A 22,234-nucleotide genomic window follows, 5' to 3' on the forward strand; every position below is an offset into this window, starting at 1 on the left:
AGAATGGGAGGGAGAGAGAGGAACAGAGAGGGAGAGAGAGAGAGAAACATTGACGTGAAAGAGACACATTGAGTGGCTGCCACCTGCACGACCAACCAGGGTCGGGGACAAACCGCAACTGAGGTAGGTGCCCTTAGTAGGCACCGAACCTGGGACTCTCTGGACCGCAGGCCGATGCTCTAACCGCTGAGCCAAACTGGCCAGGGCTACCAGTTCAACTTTTAATGTGTGAAACTTCCAGGGAAGTTTCAGAGGATGGAACTGTCAGGGGCCAAGACAAACAGCCCCCCCAACCCCCCATTCCCAGAATGACGTATTATTATTTTGAATTAAAGTTACTTGAAAAGCAGCCGGTGTAAGAACAGCATGTTGACCTCCATTTCTCCTTGAAATGTAGGATATAAATGTCCCCTGCAAAAGGTGGCCTCCTTGCACCAGGGGGTGGGAGGGCAAAGAAAGACACCTTTATCACCAGAATTAAAGAATTCAGGGCCGACAAGCCTGTAAAAACAAACCTTGTTACTACTTCACTAATTTACTAGCCAAGCCCTCTTTCTGTTTAGATTTCTTACTAATGTGCACCCAAACCTAACTTTCTTTGTCCTGTCAAATCCTCACAAATGTATTGTTTGCATTGTTTAAAAAGTATAAAAAGCTGCGTGCCTTAATAATTTTATTTATAATCTCCCATGTGCAGGTATTAAATTTATCTTTCTCCTAGTAATCTGGTTTTGCGGCAGTTTTGTTTTAGTCCAGCAATAAAAACATCGAGAGGTTTAAAGGAATTTCCCCCTCTCCAACAAAGCTGAGGACGGATAGACTGGCTTCAAATGGAGAATAAGTGTGTAAGAAATGGGAATGGAAATTATGACTGAGCATCAACACCTGAGTGAAGCTCATAAATAGGATTAGAGCAATTTGTAGAATTAGATGGTTGAGTAACTCTACTGGACATAGTACAATAAGGTTCTTTTTTTTTGCATAGTTCCTTTATTATTATTATTTTTCTTTATTGATTTTAGAGAGGGAGGAAGGGAGAGGGAGAGAGAGATAGAAACGTCGATGAGAGAGAACATCAATTGGCTGCCCCTTGCATGCCCCCCACTGGGAATTTGACCCACAACCTGGGCATGTGCCCTGACAAGGAATTGAACAGGCGACCTCTTGGTGCATGGGTCAATGCTCAACCACTAAGCCACATAGGCCGGGCAACAATAAGGGTCTTAAATAGAATAATAATAGTCTTCCTGCGTTTCAATTTTTATTCAAAGAAAAGTGTGTCTATGTGTACATGTGTGTTTTCAGTGACATAGAGCACATGAAACTGTGACATATTTTTGAGTTTATACAGCATATTTCATATTATTACATTTCATTATAGTGCATGTCTTCACTCTTGAACCCTGTTTTGATTCAGGGACAATGTCCCTGCACTCCCAAAGCCAGTCTCATGTCTTTAACATCATTAACAAAAGTGTGTGAGGATTACTTCAACATTAATCCATATATAATACATATTATTAAATAGTTGTCACTGCATTTCCCAATTAGTGACATTAGTTTATAAATTGTGACACTGTGTTCAAAATCTACATATATTTAGTATGTAATTAACATTATATTTGTGCAATCAATACATGACCATCTAGACCAGACGTTTCAGCTACTGTCTTTATCTGAACCCTAGTACCTGTTGTCATTAGTGTAAACAGGGCAAATGCATCACAGACTACCGGGTGCCCATTAAAACTCATTTCCTCTTCTTCTGGGCACACAGATAGACTATATTTCTCAGTACCCTTTGCAGTTAGTCATGACCATATGATTGAGTTCTAGCCAATGAGATCTGACTGAAAGTGATGCATGCTACTCTAGTGCTTGGCTCATAAAACATTTCATGCACATCTCACATAGCCTTGTCCCATTTATGTTCATTTTAATAAAGATGATCCTCAAGGAGACCCTGGAAGCCACATATTAGCAATGGATCCTGAGTGCCTTCATGGATGAGGCCCACCCCAACAACCTGTTTATTCATACAGTCAAAATACAAACTTCTATTGTTTTAGAACCATTATGCATTCTGAGGTCTATTACTACAGTAGATAACCTACCCTAACAGATCCAAATTTTGTCTTGAAAAATTGTATAGCTTAGTTTGTATTTTTTTTATCATCACAAAAAACAGCAATGAAATTGACATAGATTGCAACTGTTTGATTTTATATGTTTTTTAAATTTGGAAATAGAAAGTCACAATTTTAGACATAAACATATCAGAACTACAGGCATCCTTCAACCCCTGAGTCTCTAAACCCATTGTATGTAACAAATTAACTTCTCTGCATCACAAATGGTAATAGCTATGTGTCATCTGTGGGAGAACTGAGAAAACTGTACTTCAAAGCATTTTTTATAGAGCTTAATTCTCTCAGAATTCTAGTCTATAAGGTTGGAAGCATCAGAAAAACATGAAAATGTGATTGCTTATATGTGCATTGATATATAACATACATATGTACATACATATAAGTTTATATATATATGTGTTTGTTTATTATTATTATATATAGTTCTATAATTTTCCAGGGTTTTACAGCCTTGAATACACATATGAACTATGTGTATTGCAAATGTCCGATACTGAAACTTTTGTTCCTATTTTGGCTGCCTATGAAGATTCTCCGTTCCTGGAAACATTCTGGTATCAACCATAAATGATAAATTAGCTCCAGAATGCCTTATTAGGTATAGAACAACTACCATGTAATCTGCTGGATCTTGAGTCCTACTCTGTGCCATTAGTACCATGAGCCTGTAGATCTTTGTCTTTTACACTCGTTATTGAATGAATGAGTGAGTGAATATATGGTTATACCATATTTAGTGCAATACTTCCTAAAACATTTGGAATTACAATGAGACTTGATTCCCCAATATTCCCATTCCATTCTGGCAGCACGAGGATGAGATTGTGGCAAATGGCTAAGAGATGTAATTGGCATTAGACTGGAAGGTAGCTCTCAATGCTGCCTGCACGCTGGAATCACCTGGACTACTCTCTAAAAATATGATACCTGGGCCCCACCCCTGGAGATTTAGGTGGCATCTGAGTTTTCTTAAAGTACTCCCACCAATTCTAATGTGCAGCCAGGGCTGAAAGCCACTGCACTAGAACAATGTTTCCTCTTCTTGTTTGATCGTAAGAATCAGGGGGTTATTTTGCTTTAAGTACAAATTCTCATAATACATGGGACCACATCAAACTAAATAGCTTCTGCATGGCAAAAGAAACCAGCATCAAAAGGAAAAGGGAACCCACTCTTTCGGAGAACATATTTGCCAATGATACATCAGATAAAGGGTTAATATCCAAAATATATAAAATATTCACACAGCTCAACAAAAGGAAAACAAACAATCCAATTTAAAAATAGGCAGAGGACCTAAATAGGTACTTCTCCAAACAGGACATACAAATGGCCAAGAGACACATGAAACAATGTTCAATGTAGCTAATCATCAGAGAGATGCAAATTAAAACCACTATGAGGTATCACCTCACACCTTGTCAGAATGGCTGCCATTAGCAAATCATCAAACAACAAGTGCTGGCAAGGGTGTGGGGAAAAGGGGACTCTAGTACACTGCTGGCAGGAATGCAGACTGGTGCAGCCACTATAGAAAATAATATGGTATTTCTTCAAAAAACTAAAAATGGAACTGCCATTTGACCCAATGATCTTACTTTTTGGAATATATCCTAAGAAGCCCGAAACAAGAATCAGAAAGAATATATGCACCTGTATGTTCATAGCAGCGCTATTTACAATAGCTAAGATCTGGAAACAGCCCAAGTGTCCATCAGTAGACAAATGGATAAAAAAGCTGTGGTACATATACACAATGGAGTACTATGCAGCTGTAAGAAAGAAAGATATCTTATCCTTTGATACGACATGGTGGGACCTGGAGAGTATTATGCTGAGCGAAATATGCCAGTCAGAGAAAAAGTACCACATTATCTCACTTATTTATGGAATATAATGAACAAAATAAGCTGATGATTAAAATAGATTCAGAGACGTGGAAGTAGAGAACAGACTGACAAACCTGAGAGGGTAGGGGGTTTGGGAGTGGGAGGAATGCAGACAGGGTCAATGGGGAAGAATGGGGGGCATCTTTAATACTTTCAACAATAAAGATTTTTAAAAAAATATAAATTCTCAGGCCCAGTTCAGGACATTCTCAATCTGTGCCTTCAAGTGAAAAGTCTTTAATTTTTTTTTTAATGAGGGCCCTCGGATGGTCCTTATAATTGTAAAATTTTGAGTACTTCATTGGTCTCTAAGCTAGAAAAAGTGCTATAGTCTCTCATCCTCAGCTGTATCCCCAGGCATAGCATAGACTCTGGCCCATATCAAGCATTTAAATATTCTTAATAATTAATTAATTGACTTTAAAAGTGGAAATACATTTTAAAAATTGGCAAAATTTAAAATGCCACTGTGACAGGTTTTGTACTGAAGAATCACAAAAGTGGAGTTGTGAGGTATTTCATAAGTTTCGATGTGTTCTCTTTTAAGACTTACTATAAATATTGTAAAGTAATCAATTAATTGGCCTGCATTTGCCATTCAGAATTTTCTGCTAGATAGTATTTGCCAGTGAATGCTAAATTCTTTCTGTATAACTGCTTATTAGAAAGTCACAAGTGAAAGGAATAGCTGAGAGGGGACTCTGAGAACCGAGGAATACAATTGTACTAAGAATTAGATAATTAGAAAAAGAATTAATAATTTGTTTAGTTGTACTTGATTATTTTTTCTAAAATGCAGGCCTTTTATGTTTTGTATTCAATTAAAAGGCAAATGCGCCCTGGCCAGTTTGGCTCAGCGGTTAGAGCGTCGGCCTGCAGTCCAGAGAGACCCGGGTTCGGTTCCCGCTAAGGGCATGTGCCTCTGTTGCAGTTTGTCCCTGGCCCTGGTTGGTAGTGTGGGTGGCAGCCACTCGATGTGTCTCTTTCACGTCGATGTTTCTCTCTCTCTCTTTCCCTCCCATTCTACCTGAACAAAAAATGGAAAAATGTCCTCGTGAGGGAAAAAAAAAAGAAAAAGGCAAATGCACACCTCAACTTAAAAACAATTACTAAAATTTTTACCAATAATTTCTTCTTTGATATTTTCTGAAATCTTCACTAATTTAGTTAAATGTCATCTTCAAAATTAAAATTCTTTTAGTCCTTACAGCTTTGTCATTTTAAATTAGCTGTCATTTGTCATCAGTAAGTTGGCTATTTTTAAACTATCATTAATTATTTTCCTTTATAGTCATCTGAAGAAGCTGACACTCAAAAGCCAATAGTGAGTCTTTCTCAGATCTGGACCTAGACCTCCAATTAATTAGTTGTGTTACATGAAAAGAAATATCTGAATGTATGAGAATACTGTGGTGTGTCTTTCCAATCTCCACATATCAGAGAACAAGCGAGGCATTAATAGCAATAACAAAGGGCATTTTTATAGTGCTTTATGGTTTACAAAATGCTTTAGTGTGTATGTCTCATGAGAGTGCCGTGGTCACTCTGTGACGGAAGTATCACTACTTCATTGTTTACAGTGTTGCTGTGCTATATACTTATAGGAAAAACACCATTCATTTGATCCATTTGTGTTTGCAATGATGTTTTGGTTTAAGGACACACAATTTGGAAAATGTCCTTTTCCAAGAAAATACAGACAGTTGCTAGTATTAAGTAAAACTCTTTTTTTTTTTTTTTTTTTATCCTCACCCGAGGATATTTTTCCATTTTTTGTACAGATAGAGTGGGAGGGAGAGAGAGGAAGGGAGAGAGAGAGAGAAACATCTATGTGAAGGGACACAACAACTGGCTGCCACCCGCATGACCAACCAGGGCCAAGGACAAACTGCAACTGAGGTACGTGCCCTTAGCGGGAACCGAACCCGGGTCTCTCCGGACCACAGGCCGACGCTCTAACCGCTGGGCCAAACCAGCCAGGGCAAGAAGCTTTTCATTTTAAGTTGATCCTTGACTTACTTGAAATCCTTTGAAAATTGCTGCTTAATCATTTTGGTCCTTTAGCATTTTCCACCTTAAATAGTAATTACATGATTTCCTGAGCACATGTTCTATGTACCCGAACAGACATTGGTAAGCCCTCTGAGGGGAAGGACTTACACTCTTCTGGGCAACATGTAATATTATATCAGCATGGATCTGAACAACTGTTTTCATGTTGCCAGATTAAAGATGAATAAAAACAATAGTCCACAAATGGCAAATGCAACAGCCTGGGACTGTATTACGTTGAAGACACCTATGAAACAATGCTTTATAATATTTGAAGACTTTTTGATATAATTTAAACTGTTAGAGACAGAAAAGTGGCAAATAGAAACTATATCTGTTATTTGGTAAATATTTCACTTTCACTTTTACTCCACATTATTGTTGGTCCTGCTTTATAACCTGGTGATAACAACTTGCCCTGACTACCAGGGCGGCAGAGCACACATCCAACGGCACATGAACAGTTACAGCTAGAAAAACACCGTCAACGCTCACTCATTTGTCTTAATGCCACTTGCAGAAATGGTTGGGATGACAAGATAATACCCCTAAAATTCACAAGTCACCAGTTTGCATTATGCTATATTTTATTACTTAAATCTGCGTCTTAAATATTGTTACTGAAATGTAAAGAAAAAACTTTGTTTATTATCATAAATGTTTTTAAAAGACAAGTCAGAAAAGGAACTCATGACTAATAGTGAAGATATTCCTTTTATTTGAAAACTAGTAAATAATTATAAATAAACTTAGTGATTCATATGTTTATCTCCAATTACTAAGATTTGACCACTCTCATGTCTAATTTATTTTATTTTATCTTTCCTATCTCTCATAACTGTCTCTTCCTTTCATGTCCACTGCCATGAGTGGACTTTTGCTTTCAATTACTTCTCAGCTAGATGACTATAACCACTGCTTCACTGGTACCTTGACTTCCCCTTCAGGCTGATCTTTCACAAAGACGCTGGATTAATCTTTCCCTTATACAGCTCAGCAGGTGACTCCTGGCTCGAACATTTTCAGTGCCTCCTTGTTGATTACAGAACAAAGTCTAATTTGCCATAGGCTACCCATGTCTGATTTCTGCGCTCTTGCTCCAAATTATTTTTCTGAATTTTTCTCCATTGGCCTGCTTCATACATTACGGACACTATGTATATTTATACACTTCATCCACCAAAATGAAACAATCCATTGTTTTCTTTACATCTTCCCTACACCTAGAATACTCCAAATTCTATCCACCCTTCAGGGACATTACCACTTTCATGTAGTTGTTTCTGAAGTCCTCAGAAGTACCTACTATTATTTTTTTTTGAAAGTTCATAGAGATTTTTCACTATTTCTTTAATAGAACTTATTTTATAACTAAAATATATTTAGGTAAGTATTTTTCTTCTCTACTAAATTATTGGTTTTGATATTCTGATTTGTTTCATCACCTGGACCCGCGGTTGTCCAGCTATTCTCTATGGTACCTTTGGGGTTCCACAGAGGAGGCCCAGGAATCTCTGTCCTTGGGAGTGGAAAATGGTAAGTAAACAGAATTATATACCCTACATTCTATTTTCAACTAAAACTGCTCCATCTTGTATACTGGCCTTCCTCTAAGACTTTGTTTAGAGAAAATTTTCACTGATCAAAAAACATTAAAAAAAAAAAAATCCCTTCGGATTCCACCCTTGGAACCCTCTTATTCTACATCTGTTTCTAATCTGTATTCCACATGAAAACATCTTCACATAACAATTAGGTAAATGACCTACTGTGTTTTAGCTGAATTGACCATTATAAAAATACCAAAATGGTAGCACAAAAGTAGTGTTTCAGATAATTTTATATCAAGTTCTACAGCACCTATCTTTGTTTGAGACAAGACATTTTATAATACTGATTGATTTCAAACCTTGATCTGACTTTACTAACCTAAGAACTAGTTAGCTGGTGAATCTTACAGATATCACTACCTTTCTGGAAATTTTAAAAATATTCTAAAGATCCCTGAGAGGTTGTTACATAGCTTTCTATTTCTGTAAAACACAATCACAAAACTTTGCATTGCCTAGGCTTATGGTAGCCTGTCTCCTTACACACAGAGTAGAAAATTCTGATTTGTGATAAACCTAAGATGTATCTCCACTGAAACATGCCTCAGACTCCTAGTCAGTTACACAATTGTAAGTTCATTATTTGGGGGGGGAAAGTACCTGTTCAAGTCACGATGTATGATTGGCTGTGTCAGGTTGTGAAGGTACTCCATACCTTTGGCAACATCTACTGCAATAATTAATTTAGACTGCAAATCAAGAATCCTAGAATTTAAAAATAACATTTAATGAGAATGGAATGGTCAAAGCCAATACCATATCTTTCTAAAAGAAATCAATAGTGCATGTGATTTGTTATTCTGTATAATTTCAGCCTGTTTCGCTTTATTGAAGAATAAGCTAAAAATTCAACAGATCTTGAAAATAATCTTTCTACCTCAGACAATGTTTAATTATAGATCAATTCAGATACCAAACTTTTTTATTTAAAATATTCTACTTGATTTTATAATATTTGTAATATTATACTAAATTTCTTTGTAACATCATAAAAATGAAATCTATAATCACCAAGTGAAACCACATTCTAATTATTGTATGCATAGAAGTAGAAAATGAATTCAAATTAAACTTCTGCAAGACCATTCTTTTAAAAAACTTTTTAAAATAAGTACTGTGACCCCTGGTAATTATTTTATCTTGAGTTTACATATATCTGCTTTATTGGTATGTCAAATTTGGGCTAATGATTATAAGCTTCAGTTACTAATTTAAATCCCTTGAATTTGTTATCTTCAACTGAATTCCATTTAAGAAAGCACTGAAGTATTTCTAGTCACTAATTATTGGGCATAAATTATTAGCCATCTTTAAAATGCCATATTTCCTAGCACGCAGAGATTTCAGAAGATAAAGTCTTACCCCAAGCAGAAAGCCTCTGGGGTATTTATTGCCAGGAAAATTCCAACCACATGTAAAATAATAACTCAGAACAAGAGACTCATACCTCTTCTGTTCATGAAGGAGGGAGAATAGAGAACCCCCTGATATGTACTGAGTGACGATGGCAAACTGGCTGGGATCATTCAAACAGGCACCCACAAACTGAATTACGCAGGGATGGTTTAGTCGGCAAAGAATGGACACCTCTCGGCAAAACATGTCCACATCTGACTTGGAGCAGTAGGTGTTGGCTCGATAACTGGAAACGGCAGTGACAGAAAATCTTCAGTCAACAGATGAATCAAAACCAAGGGGCTCACCACTCACGTGCTTCTCAAAGTTCACAGCTCCACTCGGATGTTTAATTTCCTCATTTGCTCGCTTACCGTTTTATAGCCACTATTTTATTTCTGCACCGTCCTTTATATACTTTCCCAAAAGAACCTAAAATTGTTTAAGAGAAATAAATAAAGACATTATCTTGAGCTCATTAAACTAAAGCTGACTGGTGTTTTCTTAGGTTACCTGAGCCGATAATCTCGTGGAACTCAATTTCTGAGAGTTGAAGATGGAAGTGTGAAGGTAATCCAGCCCTGAGGAGGAGAACGTCTGCCTTCTCTGCAAACAGGAATGATTTTATTTTTTAAGATAAAAAGCAGACATGTAGATGTGTATACATGCATGCACAAATATAAATTACTTAACCAAAAATATAAATTCCCTAGTAACATTTAATTTTTCAGCTATAATTGACTATAGGAGAATCTAAGACCTTATTACAAATGAGTCCTGCTTTAAAAGCATGTTAGTACTCTCTGTTACCAGACCTTTGTTATCAGGGCTAACAGTTTATTCCTGAGCTGATCAACAGCTAGTTTGTCTGCATGAGGATCCTGGAGCACAGGCTAAACTACCTCATGATAAAGGGTCTTATCTGGTCAGTCCCTGCACCTATCACAATAGGCTTAGCCAAAGATCCATAAACTAAACCTCAAAGAGATACCAATGAGATGTCAGGAAATAAGCACATGAATCATTCAGCGGAACCATCCCAAACCAAAAAATAATTTTTTAAAAAACCTCAAGTTTTAAATAGTTAAATATAAGTTGAACAACTTAACTAAGATGAACTATATTCTTTTAAGTTGAATTAAAATTTTCACTGTTATACCTTCACGAACTGACAGGCATATGCGAAATAGAACAGCAACTGAGGTTAGTTACAGAAGAAATGGTGTGGGCATAATAATTATGCTTACAAAATAGTCATCATTTGTACTATGCAAAACAAAATAGAAAGATATCATAGTTGAGGCAATAGTTATCCTTAGTAATAAAATATAACAACTGTACCATACTAAAATACCTTTTGTCATGCTTTTAATCTTCCCCAAGGGGGATGGAACAGATACATAGGAGCCATCTAGAAATCAAATGATATTATAGTGTTGAAAGGAGCAGTCAGTTTTTTTTCTACATGAAAGTTAAACATTATAAAAAAAAAAGCAGGTAACAAATTTGCTAAGAATACCAAGTGAGATTACAGCTTAAACTCAAGTCTTTCTCCGGATACTAAAACTGTACGGCAAGTATTTATTTAGAAAGCACATAACAAGATGAGACGTCCCCAGTCTAGCAGACTCCAGCAGATTTAACTTGTGTCTGGATATGAGTATTCTCTGTCCGGCCTTAATAGGTTACAGGAATGGAAAACGACTGCTCCCTGCTTACCTAGGCCTTCCTAGTCATGAACAAGCCTCAGAAACATCTACTCTGGGGAATGTTGAACTTGAAGGAACTGCAGATTGGTGACTCAGAAAGTAGCCTAAGTGGAGGCTTCTTTATTTTCAGCCTCATCAGCCATAAGTTTTCTTAAAATAAAGCTAATCTGACACGCTCTCCTCCCTCATCCTTGAATGATAGTAACAGAAATATAGGTTTACCTTCAGGCACAATATTGCACTAATGACAAAAACTGAATAAAGAAGGGGTACCTCCTCCGGGCTGAGAATATTCATTACAGGGCAGTTCATCCTGTGGTCTCTTATAATGTTTCAGGAGTGTGACGATTGCATCATGTCCTTTGTGAAAAGAGAAAAAGGACAGAGGGTCTTAATTTGTGTTTGATTTGTACAGCTAACCAACCAGTCCAAAAATGACCAGAGGTAGCTTGAAACATAGGATGTATTTTAAGAGATACTGTATTGCAGTGGGAATTTAGTTCATTCATTTTTTCTTCATTCATTCATTCATTCATTCACTCACTCATTCAAAATAACTCATTACGATTCTACTATGTCAGGTACCGGGGATACAATGAACAAGGTGACTATGGCCCTGCCCTTCAGAAGCCTAGTGTAGTTGAAGAAATAAGAATGAAGAGAATTTCTAAATGAGGAAATATCAAGGGCTATGGGAGTATATATAAGGAGACCATTAAAAGGGTGGACAGCACATAGGGTAACCAGGAAGGAGAAATGTATTTGCTGTGATTGAGCATTACACGTGGTTAGCAACTGCACATCACATGGCACTAAGATACTTTACATAAGTCTTTGTGGCAGGAGACAGCCAGCTGCCCAGCAGTATTTGTACTCCTTGTTCAGGGAGTCACTGGGGATGGCTGCCTACCCAGGGACAACAATTCCCCATTGTCTTTGCATTCAATGATGGTCTTATGAAAAATTCTCACCAAGGGACCATGAACAAAAGTGATGTGAATTCCAAGTCTGGGCTTTCAGAAACGGTGACCCTTCTCCACTCTCCCAGTTGGCTGGTTCTGAGGTCTTAGGGGATGGGAGACAGTCATCCACTGACCAGAAACGTCCACCCTGGACTGTCACACAACTGACATATACATTTCTATTATATATAACACCATCAAAATTGTGGGCTTTAATAATGGCAGTAAAGATTTATTGTGAAAGATTAAAAATGCTAAGTGCTCCTCTGAGGAGACCAATGATTTCATATAGAGCTAAACCTTGAAACTATTTTATGCTTTCACTATAAAAAATAATCTACTGAAATCAATTTGTACAAGAGAAAAACAAAGTCAACCTTAAAGACCCTGCCAAGAGACTTGTGAAATGCACAAGAACGCACTGTAAAAATGGCAAACTTTAGCAACTGAAAAAGCAGCTCCTAAATAACTGTGAAGGGTCCGTAGTTAATGCGGGTTCAGAACACACCTGGCTGATGTATAGAGTATATGCTGAGAATCGTGCCTGCTTATCACGTCCTCTCTTCAAAAAAGAATTAAAATGAACAGAGAGTGCAAGATCCCGTGATGGAATGAGATATTTACTAGCACTAAAATCTTTTCCAGATGTAACATCCCAAGACCAATTTCTTCAAGAAAAACAAACCCTGTGATTACAATTGCTGCAACGTGCAGTAAAACGAAAATCTGCAGAGTTAAACAACAGTTCCGTTTTCTTATCATCCATAGCTTTTTATTTATGACTGGTGGATCTGGGATTTTCTCAAATCACGAACATCGGTCACAATGAAGGAACGAGGAGCCAGCCCTGCTGACACTCTTTCTCTGGACCCTCCTGTGGTCACAGGCAGGGAAATCGCAAGACCCAAAGGCCATTCCCAACAGGCAAATCTGCGAAGGTCCCAAGATGGAAGCAGACACGTCATGTTCAGGAAACAGAAGAAGGCCTTTGGGGCTGGACCATCGCAAGCAAGGGTAGGAGTGGTACCAGACTTTGGTTGGAGAAGCAGGTAAGCACACGTCATGTGGAGCAGTGCTTCCCCTCGTGTCCATAAGAATCAGCTGGAGGACATGTTAAACCACAGTTCCTGAGTGCAACCCCCAGACATTCTGGCTTAAAAGGCCTTCAGTGGGGACCCCAGCAGCACTGCTTTTCTAACAAAGTCATAGGTGTTTGGAGCGGCAGTCTAGGGTCTGATGCTATTGATGTGGAGATTTATAGGCTAGGATAAGGGGTGTGCATTTGCATGTAGGTGAAATGGCAAACCACAAAAGAATGTTAATTAGTTGAAATCATGATTTAGCTTACTTTGAAAAAATCCCCATTTGTAGATGAGAACTGATGAGGCATCTTTGTTAGGCTGCCGTAAAGATTAGGTAAGATAATATTTGCAATATGCTTAACAGTTCTAACACATAAACATGCCCTTCGGATCTTTACACTGCCTTCCTATTGTGCCCTAAGACCTGTACAGGAACCCGGTAACTCCTTTATGGAACTTCAGAGACATTTCATAAATACCAATATATTCCATTTCTATTACTGCTGTTGTCAATCGCCACAAACTTAGTGGCTGACACAAGACAATTTTGTCATGTTATAGTTCTGGCGGGCAGAAGGCAAACGTGGTTCTCACTAGGCTAACATCAAAGTACAGTGGTTCCTGGTTTATCACGGTCAGTCCGTCCAGACTCCAGCGGTTGCACCTGGCGTTGAAGGATTCCTGGGGTGCTCGAATGCACAGGCCTACCGTTCATACGTGCAGTGATTTTCATTTTAATTGTAATAGAGGGGTGTATAATTGACTCAGACAACCGAGTGCGTGCTGTATCATTTTCGCTGTCTCGATCAACTTTTTAATGAATATATTTGTAAAAAACGCGATCGAGTGAAACCGCGAAAGTCAAAGCGCGCAGTGGCGAGGGCCGACTGTGTCGGCAGGGCTGCATTCCTTTCTAGAGGCCTCAGAGAAAATCGGTCTCCTTACCTTGACCAACGTCCAGAGACACCGACATTCCTCGGCTCGCGGCCCCTTAATATCTTTCTTCAAAGCCCTCAACGTCTGGCTGAGTCCTCACGGCATGTCACTCTGACCTGGGCTTGTCTCGAGACTTCTTTCACATTGAAGGATCCCTGTTCTTACACTGGGCCCACTGGGATAATCCAGGATAATCTCCTTTTCTAAAGTCAGCTAATTAACGGCCTTAATTCCACCTGCAACCTTAAATCCCCTTTACCCCATAAGGCAGCGTTCGGGGGAATAGGACCTGGACATCTCTGGAGACCCATTACTCTGCCTACCACGCCAGTGGGATGACGGCATTCATGCGCTTTGTCTGTGTGTGGATGCTGTCTCCTGTTGAGCACCTACCTCCCTTTCTTCCCCATATCTGAAGACCATTTTAGCCTCAGGACCAACAAAAAATGTCTCCGGAATTATAATACCCCTGCGTTTGTCCCGTGGCTGGATTCCTAGGTTCTGAAGTTCTGTCTGCTCCTCTCCACAATGTCTGCCCCCATTTGAATACGACGGGTGGTGCTTTTGGAGTTGTTCTTTTACTTAATTTGGTCTTTAAGTGTTTGGGACAAGGAATAAAAACAAGACAAAATCATTTTTCTTTCTTTCGTATTTCTGTTTTTCCTAGGAGAGGTATCCTTGGGGAAAGAAAACAACCCAGACCCCAAGCATTTACTCAAGCACAACAGAGCATAATTCACCGCGCCTGCCTCCTCGCCTGGGCTGTCTCGGCTCCTCTGTTGGACTGACTGTGGCTGACAAGCCAAGAGAGAACTCCTGCCTTCCAGTGAAGCAGAAAGCCACATCTTGAATCCTGAACGCCTGTGTAAGTCAGTGATCACACCCTTGATGTTACCTTTCATTTCAACAGCTCTCTTGGCTCCACTTGCTCTGAGCAGTTTTAATTTCCTGCCAGCACAGTGGCACAATTTGCTGGCATTTTCTTTGGGATGCTTTTCATCAAGAGCCTAATGAGTGCCTGGGTTCTGGCTGATGAGAAGCATGAGGCTGCCAGAGAAATGCCAAGAGGCCCTCTCAGTTCTGGAAGGCATCTCCGCCTGAATTCCCACCTCCTGTTAGCTGTGGGCTAAGGCACACACGTATGGGAAACTCTCCACAGCTACCGCTGCTCTGACAAACTACCACAGTGTATGCAAAGCCACCTGAAAACAACCAGGGCCTGGGTCCCTGAAACTGGCCACAAGCAGTTAAGCAGAAAAATGCGCTGATGGAACTCACTAAATAGACTTGTTACGCCAAACTCCTGATAATGGATACACCCTGATAACCCAGGTACACTAATGGAGCACGTCCAGAGATAATCAGAGGGCCACTAATTAAATAAAATGTTTTCCTATATCTCAGAATTTACTATCTACATCCAGGCATTTTACCCAACCAGGAGATTGCTGTGTTATTAGTCTAATGCAGCTATAGTAATGATTTGCACTTTCAGAGAACTATTCGTTGGAGCCCCGGAGGGTTTTGGCAAATGAGATGCTACTGCTGGCTTGCAGTCTCTTTCAGTGCTTGCTCCCCACTCTTCCAGTCCTGCCTGTGCTCCCCAACTTCCATGCTTTCCCTTTAATTTGCCTTCTTCTTGTGTTCCTTTACTCCTCTTTCTTGGAGAGATTTTTATTCCCCCTTCAAGGCTCTTTGCTTTCAGCTTTCTGAACAGCTCTTTAGTTTAAAACCTACGTGGTTGTTTAAGGCTACAAGTCCATCCAAAGGGTTATTACAAAGAGAGTTCAGTATCTATGTCATAGTCATGTCCTCAACAGAGGATTTACTATTATTCAAGAAGGAAACGTACACATTTTAGTATTTCCCTACAAGGTTGTTTCTCTGTCCCACCTTTTCATTTTAGGAGCAATGAATGCTCTTTATTGCTATGAGAAATTATTTTAAAAACATGGAAGAAACCTCGCTATAAAAAATATTTTAAGAACTAAGTCTGAATATTAATGGCAAATGCTGCCAGTACTAAAATCTTCCCCCTGACTTTGTCACTCTGAGGCGCTTTGGGTCCAAGGTTAAGTAGAGAACACAGGGATTTGATCTTGATTACAGAAGCCGAGGAATTTCTGTTGACCTCACATGTCCAGGTCAGCAAGGGAGCAGTCTGCTGCAGAGAATAAAACATTCACAGCAATGATATAGATAAGATCGTGCTCAATATTTCACTATCTTTTCTTCTCATTATTTAAAAAACGGACTTTGCAGGAGCACCGAAAAGTGGGGTTGGAGGGTGGCTCCTGATATCTGCCCTTCTATGACTCATCTTCCTCCCCCCAGTCCTGGTCCCACACAGTGTCAATTAAATCAGAGGCCACAAAAATGCCAGGACTTGAATCTGAAAGTTGTTTCATTTTCTGTCACAGGGAGGGAGCACACACCCCCTTTCCCCCATTATCTCTGTCCCTTAATCACCAGGCCCAAAGAAGAATGCCACACGCATTTCACCTTGGGATAATGACCCACCAGCATGAATGCTTTTGCAAAAGAACATTCGATACAAACCAAGTCACTTTAGCTTTCTACTTTCCTATTTTTCCCCTCTCCTTTCTTCTGGCCTTTCTTTTCTCTTACCTTTTCTTCTACAAATAATTATTGAGCACCCATTAGGAATGAGCTCAAATACCATCTTCCCAGGGAAGCCCTCCATGACTTCTCAATTTTAAACTGTTTCTTTGAACTTCTTACTCACTATTGCATTTCCTATTTTATTCATAGCACTTAGCATTATCTGATGGTTTCTATTTGTTTTCTTGCCTTCAGCCTAGGTCTTCCTGCTAAAATGCAGACGGCCGGAATGCAGGGAGATGTTGTCTGTTTAACTCACTGTTCGACTTCAGTTCCCAGTACAGTGTCTATCACATATTAGGTTTGTCATACATGTTTGTTTGACTGATAATATTGAAATGCTCTTTACTCTTGTAAAGAATTCTGTCTAACAGAAAAGAAAAAAATAATTGTGTAAATGACCACTCTAATTTTATGTAGCCACGTTCTTGGAAGGAAACCGGAGGATGCTGTGAATGTGCATATTAGTGCTATCTTATCACGGGCTGGAGGGGTCAGGGGAGAGTTCCTTGAGGAATTATTTTTTGAGCGAGACTTGAAAGATCGGTGTGAGTTGATTAAGCAAAAAAGGAGGAGAAAAGCATTCCAGTCACAGGGAAAATTTTCATAGTTTCAATGCATAGAAAGAGAAGCTTTATTTGGGGTATTATTTAAAATTTTCTGTCTATTAATTTAAGTGTTAGAATTGTGCAGTTAATTAGAAACCTGTTATATTTAAAGAAATACCTATGAATAGTGGAATAGTGGCAGTTAGTGTACTTCAGAACATCAACTATACAATAGCTGACCAAGTGCCACTTAATGACACACAGAATATAATATTATGACTGAAATATCTGCTCATGCTCAATTTTACTTCAACAAACACGTATTGAGCATCTGTTAGGAATCAGCCATTGAATTAAGTTCCTGGAAGTCAAAAAATTAATAGCTCAAATGCTTGCTCTCAAGAAGTCTGCAATTTAGTAGGAGAGAGAATGCTTCAATATAAAGTGATAGAGATAGAGATGTGCACATGGTACATAAAACAGAAGGAAAGGACATGTGTACCAGGCTGGACTGTCAGGGAAGACTTTTTGGAAGAGAGGATCTATAAACCGAGTCTTGAAGGGTAAGGAGGCAGAAATGTAAAGAGTGAAGTAGGGTGGAGGGAATGGCAGGGTGTAGAAGCAGAGAGAGCTGCATGAGAAAAGGCTTGAAAACATGGAATAATGTGGTATGTGTGGAGACAACAGATACTTTTGTATTGCTATCATGCGAATAGATACCGTGTCACAGGATGAGTATGTAGATTCGATGAGTTAATGCATATGGAGTGTTTTCAACATGCTGGTCCAGTGAACACCCAGTGAATGCTAGTGATCTAGTGACTGTGATAATGACTGTGGCATGGGAGGTCACCCAAGTGACAGGAGTAACTGAATATGGGGTTTGAGAGGTAGGAAAGGCACAGGGCAGGGGCACAGGGAATGCCATGATGACAAACTAGGACATTTTGCACCTTGAATATATCTCTCAGACTATCGTTGGAAAATGGATTCAAAAGATGCTGAAGATGAAAAAAAAAAAGAGAGTAGTTATAAGGCTATAAAATAGATCAAGGTATGGACTAAAACAGTGATAACAAAAGTAAAGAATGGGTTCAAAATAGATCGATGAAGTAAAATTGCAAGACCTTTTTACTGAATGAATAAGGGGTAGGGGAGGATGTTGAAGGAGAAAAAGTAGTCAGGCATCAATGTAGATGTCTTTTCAGGTGACTAAGTGAGTGGTACTGGTACTAAATGACAGAGTGAATAAGGGATACAGTAGGAGAAACTGACTGATGAGGACAAAAATATGTTAAAATTGATTGTGGATGTGTGGAGTTTTACATGATTCCCAGATCCTCAAACAAAGGGATCCAGCATGTCAGCTGGTATGGTAGTTTAAAAACATGGCCGTACATTTTTTGACCTTTTGCCATGACTGTGGGTGAAAACTCTGCTATAGTAAACAAACTTGCAAATTTGTGTTAAAGTTTTTAAATATTGTATTAATTTTTTCCCCTTTGTTTCTCTTGCCTTAGGCATTGTATCAGCGAAAATTCTGCTGCATGTGATGTCTGAAATTTTGTTGCCTACATTTTCTTCTAGGATTTTTATGGATTCACGAATCACATTTAAGTCTTTTATCCATTTTGAGTTTATTCTTGTGTATGGTGTAAGTTGATGGTCTAGCTTCATTTTTTTTTTTTTCATGTAGCTGTCCAATTTTCCCAACACCATTTATTAAAGAGGCTGTCTATATTCCATTGTATATTCTTGCCACCTTTGTCAAATATTAATTGAGCATAATGTCTTGGGTTCTCTGTTCTGCTCCATTGATCTATATGCCTGTTTTGTGCCAGTACCAGGCTGTTTTGATTACAATGGCTTTGTAGTATAACTTGATATCTGGAATTGTGATCCCTCCTACTTTGTTCTTCTTTTTCAAGATTGCTGTGGCTATTCGGGGTCTTTTTTGGTTCCATATAAACTTTTGGAGTGTTTGTTCTAGTTTTGTGAAATATGTCTTTGATGGGGCTTGCATTGAATCTATAGTTTGCTTTGGAGAGTATGGACATTTTAGTGATGTTAATAAAGTGATGAACAAAATAGATCCAGAGACACAGAAGTAGGGTTCAGACTGACAGACTTCAGAGGAGGGGGCTGGAATGGGAGAAAGGTGTCAATAGGGGAAAAAAAGAAACATCTGTAATAAAAATAAATTAATTAAATAAGCAAAAAAGAAAAAAAAGAAGTATATAACTAAAGTTTGGGCAATGAGCACACAATGCAATATACAGATGATGCATTATAGTGTAGTGCACTTGAAATTTATAATCTTATTTACCAATGTCACCCTAATACATTTAATAACAATGAAAAGTACACACATAAATAACCCCCCAAAAGTTTTTAAATACTCTTTTATATATTTGCATGCAAATATACATATTAGAATAATGGTTTTAAATTACTTTCATAATGTTTTGGTTAGTGATTTTCAAAATCTTCTTGATCTCATTGAGCCCTGAGGTTTTAAATTAATGTTATTGCTTGAGTCATAAATAAGAGATATCAATACAACAAAATGATACTTGTTTTTATATATTCTGAGGTTGTCTGGTGGTGTTTGGCAGGGATATAAACCCTTCATTAGCAGGTTTGTAGAGGATGCCCCTCATCCTAACATGTCAATATGTCATATTTTTTTACCAGACACTAAAGCATATTGTAAATTAAGAAAGACCATGAGATTTGGGAGTTATGTGGACTTGACTGAACCTCTGCTACACACTTAATAACAGGTACCACCATTTTTATTGAGAATTTGCTATGTTCCAGATATTTACATTTATCCCCAATCCTCAGCAGGATTCTGTAAAGTAGTTATTTATTTACTCATTTGAAGTTCAAAGATTGAGGCTTAGAGAGGTTAAAGAACTTGCCCAAGATCATTAATTAATAAGGATAAAATTTGGACTTAGATCTGATTCTAGAGAGAGATGGAAAGAGCTTTGACTTCTTTAATAAGACAGATGACCTCTGTTTGGTATCTGCTCTCCACTTAAGAGCTGTGTGGTTTGGCAAGTGTGACTTAATAGCTCTATGTCTCGAATTATACAACCAATTTAAAGGTTTATTTTTATAATTAAGTTATATATAGATATACATGCATATGTAACAGGTGCTTACCAAATGTACTTTCTTTTCTATTAACCATTTTAATATATGTGGTTTCTTACATAGTTGTTTTGAAAGTATTTTTGTGTTATCTCCCTAAAAGAATGGAAGTTCTTCCTATTCTAATGAAAATTGATAATGTTTTATTTATTTTTAAAGGAGAGAGTAATTACATATGTAGAAACATAACCAGTATATATAAAATCACACATAGATTTTAAAATACTATTTAAGTCCTTTGTGTATCCCTTCCTCTACCTCCCCCAATCTATGCTAGCACACTAAACTAAATTCACTAAATAAACTGAGCTCACTAACCTCCAAATATAAAATTCAATATCGAAGAAACTTGAAAATTTACAATCCATTGGTGAAAATGTATCAAAATATCTAATGAATCCACCTCTTCTTCCTTCTACTCCTCCCCCACCCTTATCTCGTAGTTATTTTTAACTGACTGAAAACTGTAGAAACTCAGCACTGTAAGACTTCATTACTTTTCGAGAATACACTATAGTATGTTTACTATAAATAATTCACACCATACTACACTTGTCAAAAGGAATGAACAAAGTATACATCATGGAACAGGAGCCTAGATTTTTATTGTTTTTGCTCACTTACCCACTAATTCTCCGACTGCAGCTCCCTGTCACTGTGAGTTAGACTGGTGCTGCCGTGTACAAATATTGTATTCTGGGTAATTAGATATTGGGATTGGGCCCTCTGTAAATTACTTTAACTGGTGTCAGTGCTGAAGCAAATAAGAAGTTTTAGCAAAACAGAAGTTTCAGTTCTGTTTCTAGTTTGGGTAATTTTCTGACCCTAAACAGCTTGACATAAAGGAGTGCTTTTCTTTGTCAAAGGCAGCAGCCTTTTCAAATCTAACTGCCAGACACACTATTGAGCTGTGTGTTCAATTCTAATTGGCTGAGAACTTTTCAATTTGGCAGTTTCATCTTTAATGCAATGGATATAAGATTATGTGTAGGTCTTTTCAATGGTTTTTCCATACTGGTGATTAGGGCAGAGGATTTGAACATAAGCAGGTTGGCTATTTCTTCTGGCCAATTTAAATTGATTCATACAAGTCCTTTGTACCCCAGGGAAAGGGAAGAACAAATCCAAGTGAGTAAGACAGCTATCGCTACTTTCAGATGGAATAGCAGAAAGGGAGGGGGGAGGCAGGCTTAGGGTTGGGAAACACTCTAAATATTGTAAAATTGGAGTCCTGAGTAGACTGGCAGAGAAATACTAAAACTTAACCAGTAGGCTTCTGTGTAGAATTAAGGTCACCAGGAAAATTATTTCCAAAATTTATTTTGATATCTTCAGGTTAAAAGGGCTATGTAAACCAAGAAACAACAAAACAAAAACAGACTCATAGCAACAGACCTAAGGAATGTTTACCAGAGGGGAGATGGTGAAGGAGTGGTGGAAAAAGTGAAGGCAAATATAGTCAATAACATTGTGATAAGTTTACATGGTGACAGATGATTAATAGAATTAATGAGATGATTGCATTGTAAGATATAAAAATGTAAAATCACTATGTTGTACACCTGAAACTAATATAACTAATATAGTATTGTATACCAACTATACTTAAATAAAAAAAAATTTAAAGGGCTTTGTAAATGGAAAGTTATTTTTATATCTGACCCTATAGCAGTGGTTCTCAACTTGTGGGTCGTGATCCCTTTGGGGGTAAAACGACCCTTTCACAGGGGTCACCTAAGACATAACAGTAGCAAAATTACAGTTATGAAGAAGCAACTAAAATAATTTTATGTTTGGGGGTCACCACAACATGAGGAACTGTATTAAAGTGTTGTGGCACTAGGAAGGTCGAGAACCACTGCCCTACAGGGAGCCATGGTGAGTCAGCTCTTTCCTGAACGATAACTCTTCCAGCACTGCAAAGCACCCCTCAATGTGCTGTATCAGAATATCAGACAGAGCACCAACTACCATTTTTGTTTGTATCATGTAAAAAACTTGTCTTAGAATCATTGAAACAGAGGTGAATGTTGTTGAAAAAGACTCAATTTTCTATTGAGAGGGTAGACTAGGATGGTCTTTTCAAATTGGGCACATCCAAAAGTACTCCTTTTCAAATA

General features: G+C 38.2%; 1 protein-coding gene across 1 annotated transcript in view; it reads right to left on the reverse strand.

The window, feature by feature from the left end:
* LOC118626997 (serine/threonine-protein kinase TNNI3K) overlaps window positions 1–22,234 on the reverse strand; it is a 269,557-nt gene that overhangs the window by 160,561 nt on the left and 86,762 nt on the right. Inside the window, exons 12-17 of the mRNA XM_036257082.1 lie at window positions 11,079–11,165; window positions 10,451–10,507; window positions 9,610–9,702; window positions 9,471–9,528; window positions 9,149–9,343; window positions 8,302–8,406 (exon numbers count right to left, since the gene is read on the reverse strand). Of these exons, the coding sequence (XP_036112975.1) occupies window positions 8,302–8,406; window positions 9,149–9,343; window positions 9,471–9,528; window positions 9,610–9,702; window positions 10,451–10,507; window positions 11,079–11,165 (595 nt within the window). The remainder of the gene's footprint in view (window positions 1–8,301; window positions 8,407–9,148; window positions 9,344–9,470; window positions 9,529–9,609; window positions 9,703–10,450; window positions 10,508–11,078; window positions 11,166–22,234) is intronic.

This window comes from Molossus molossus, unplaced genomic scaffold (assembly GCF_014108415.1).
Source record: "Molossus molossus isolate mMolMol1 unplaced genomic scaffold, mMolMol1.p scaffold_m16_p_12, whole genome shotgun sequence".
Lineage (NCBI taxonomy): Eukaryota > Metazoa > Chordata > Mammalia > Chiroptera > Molossidae > Molossus > Molossus molossus.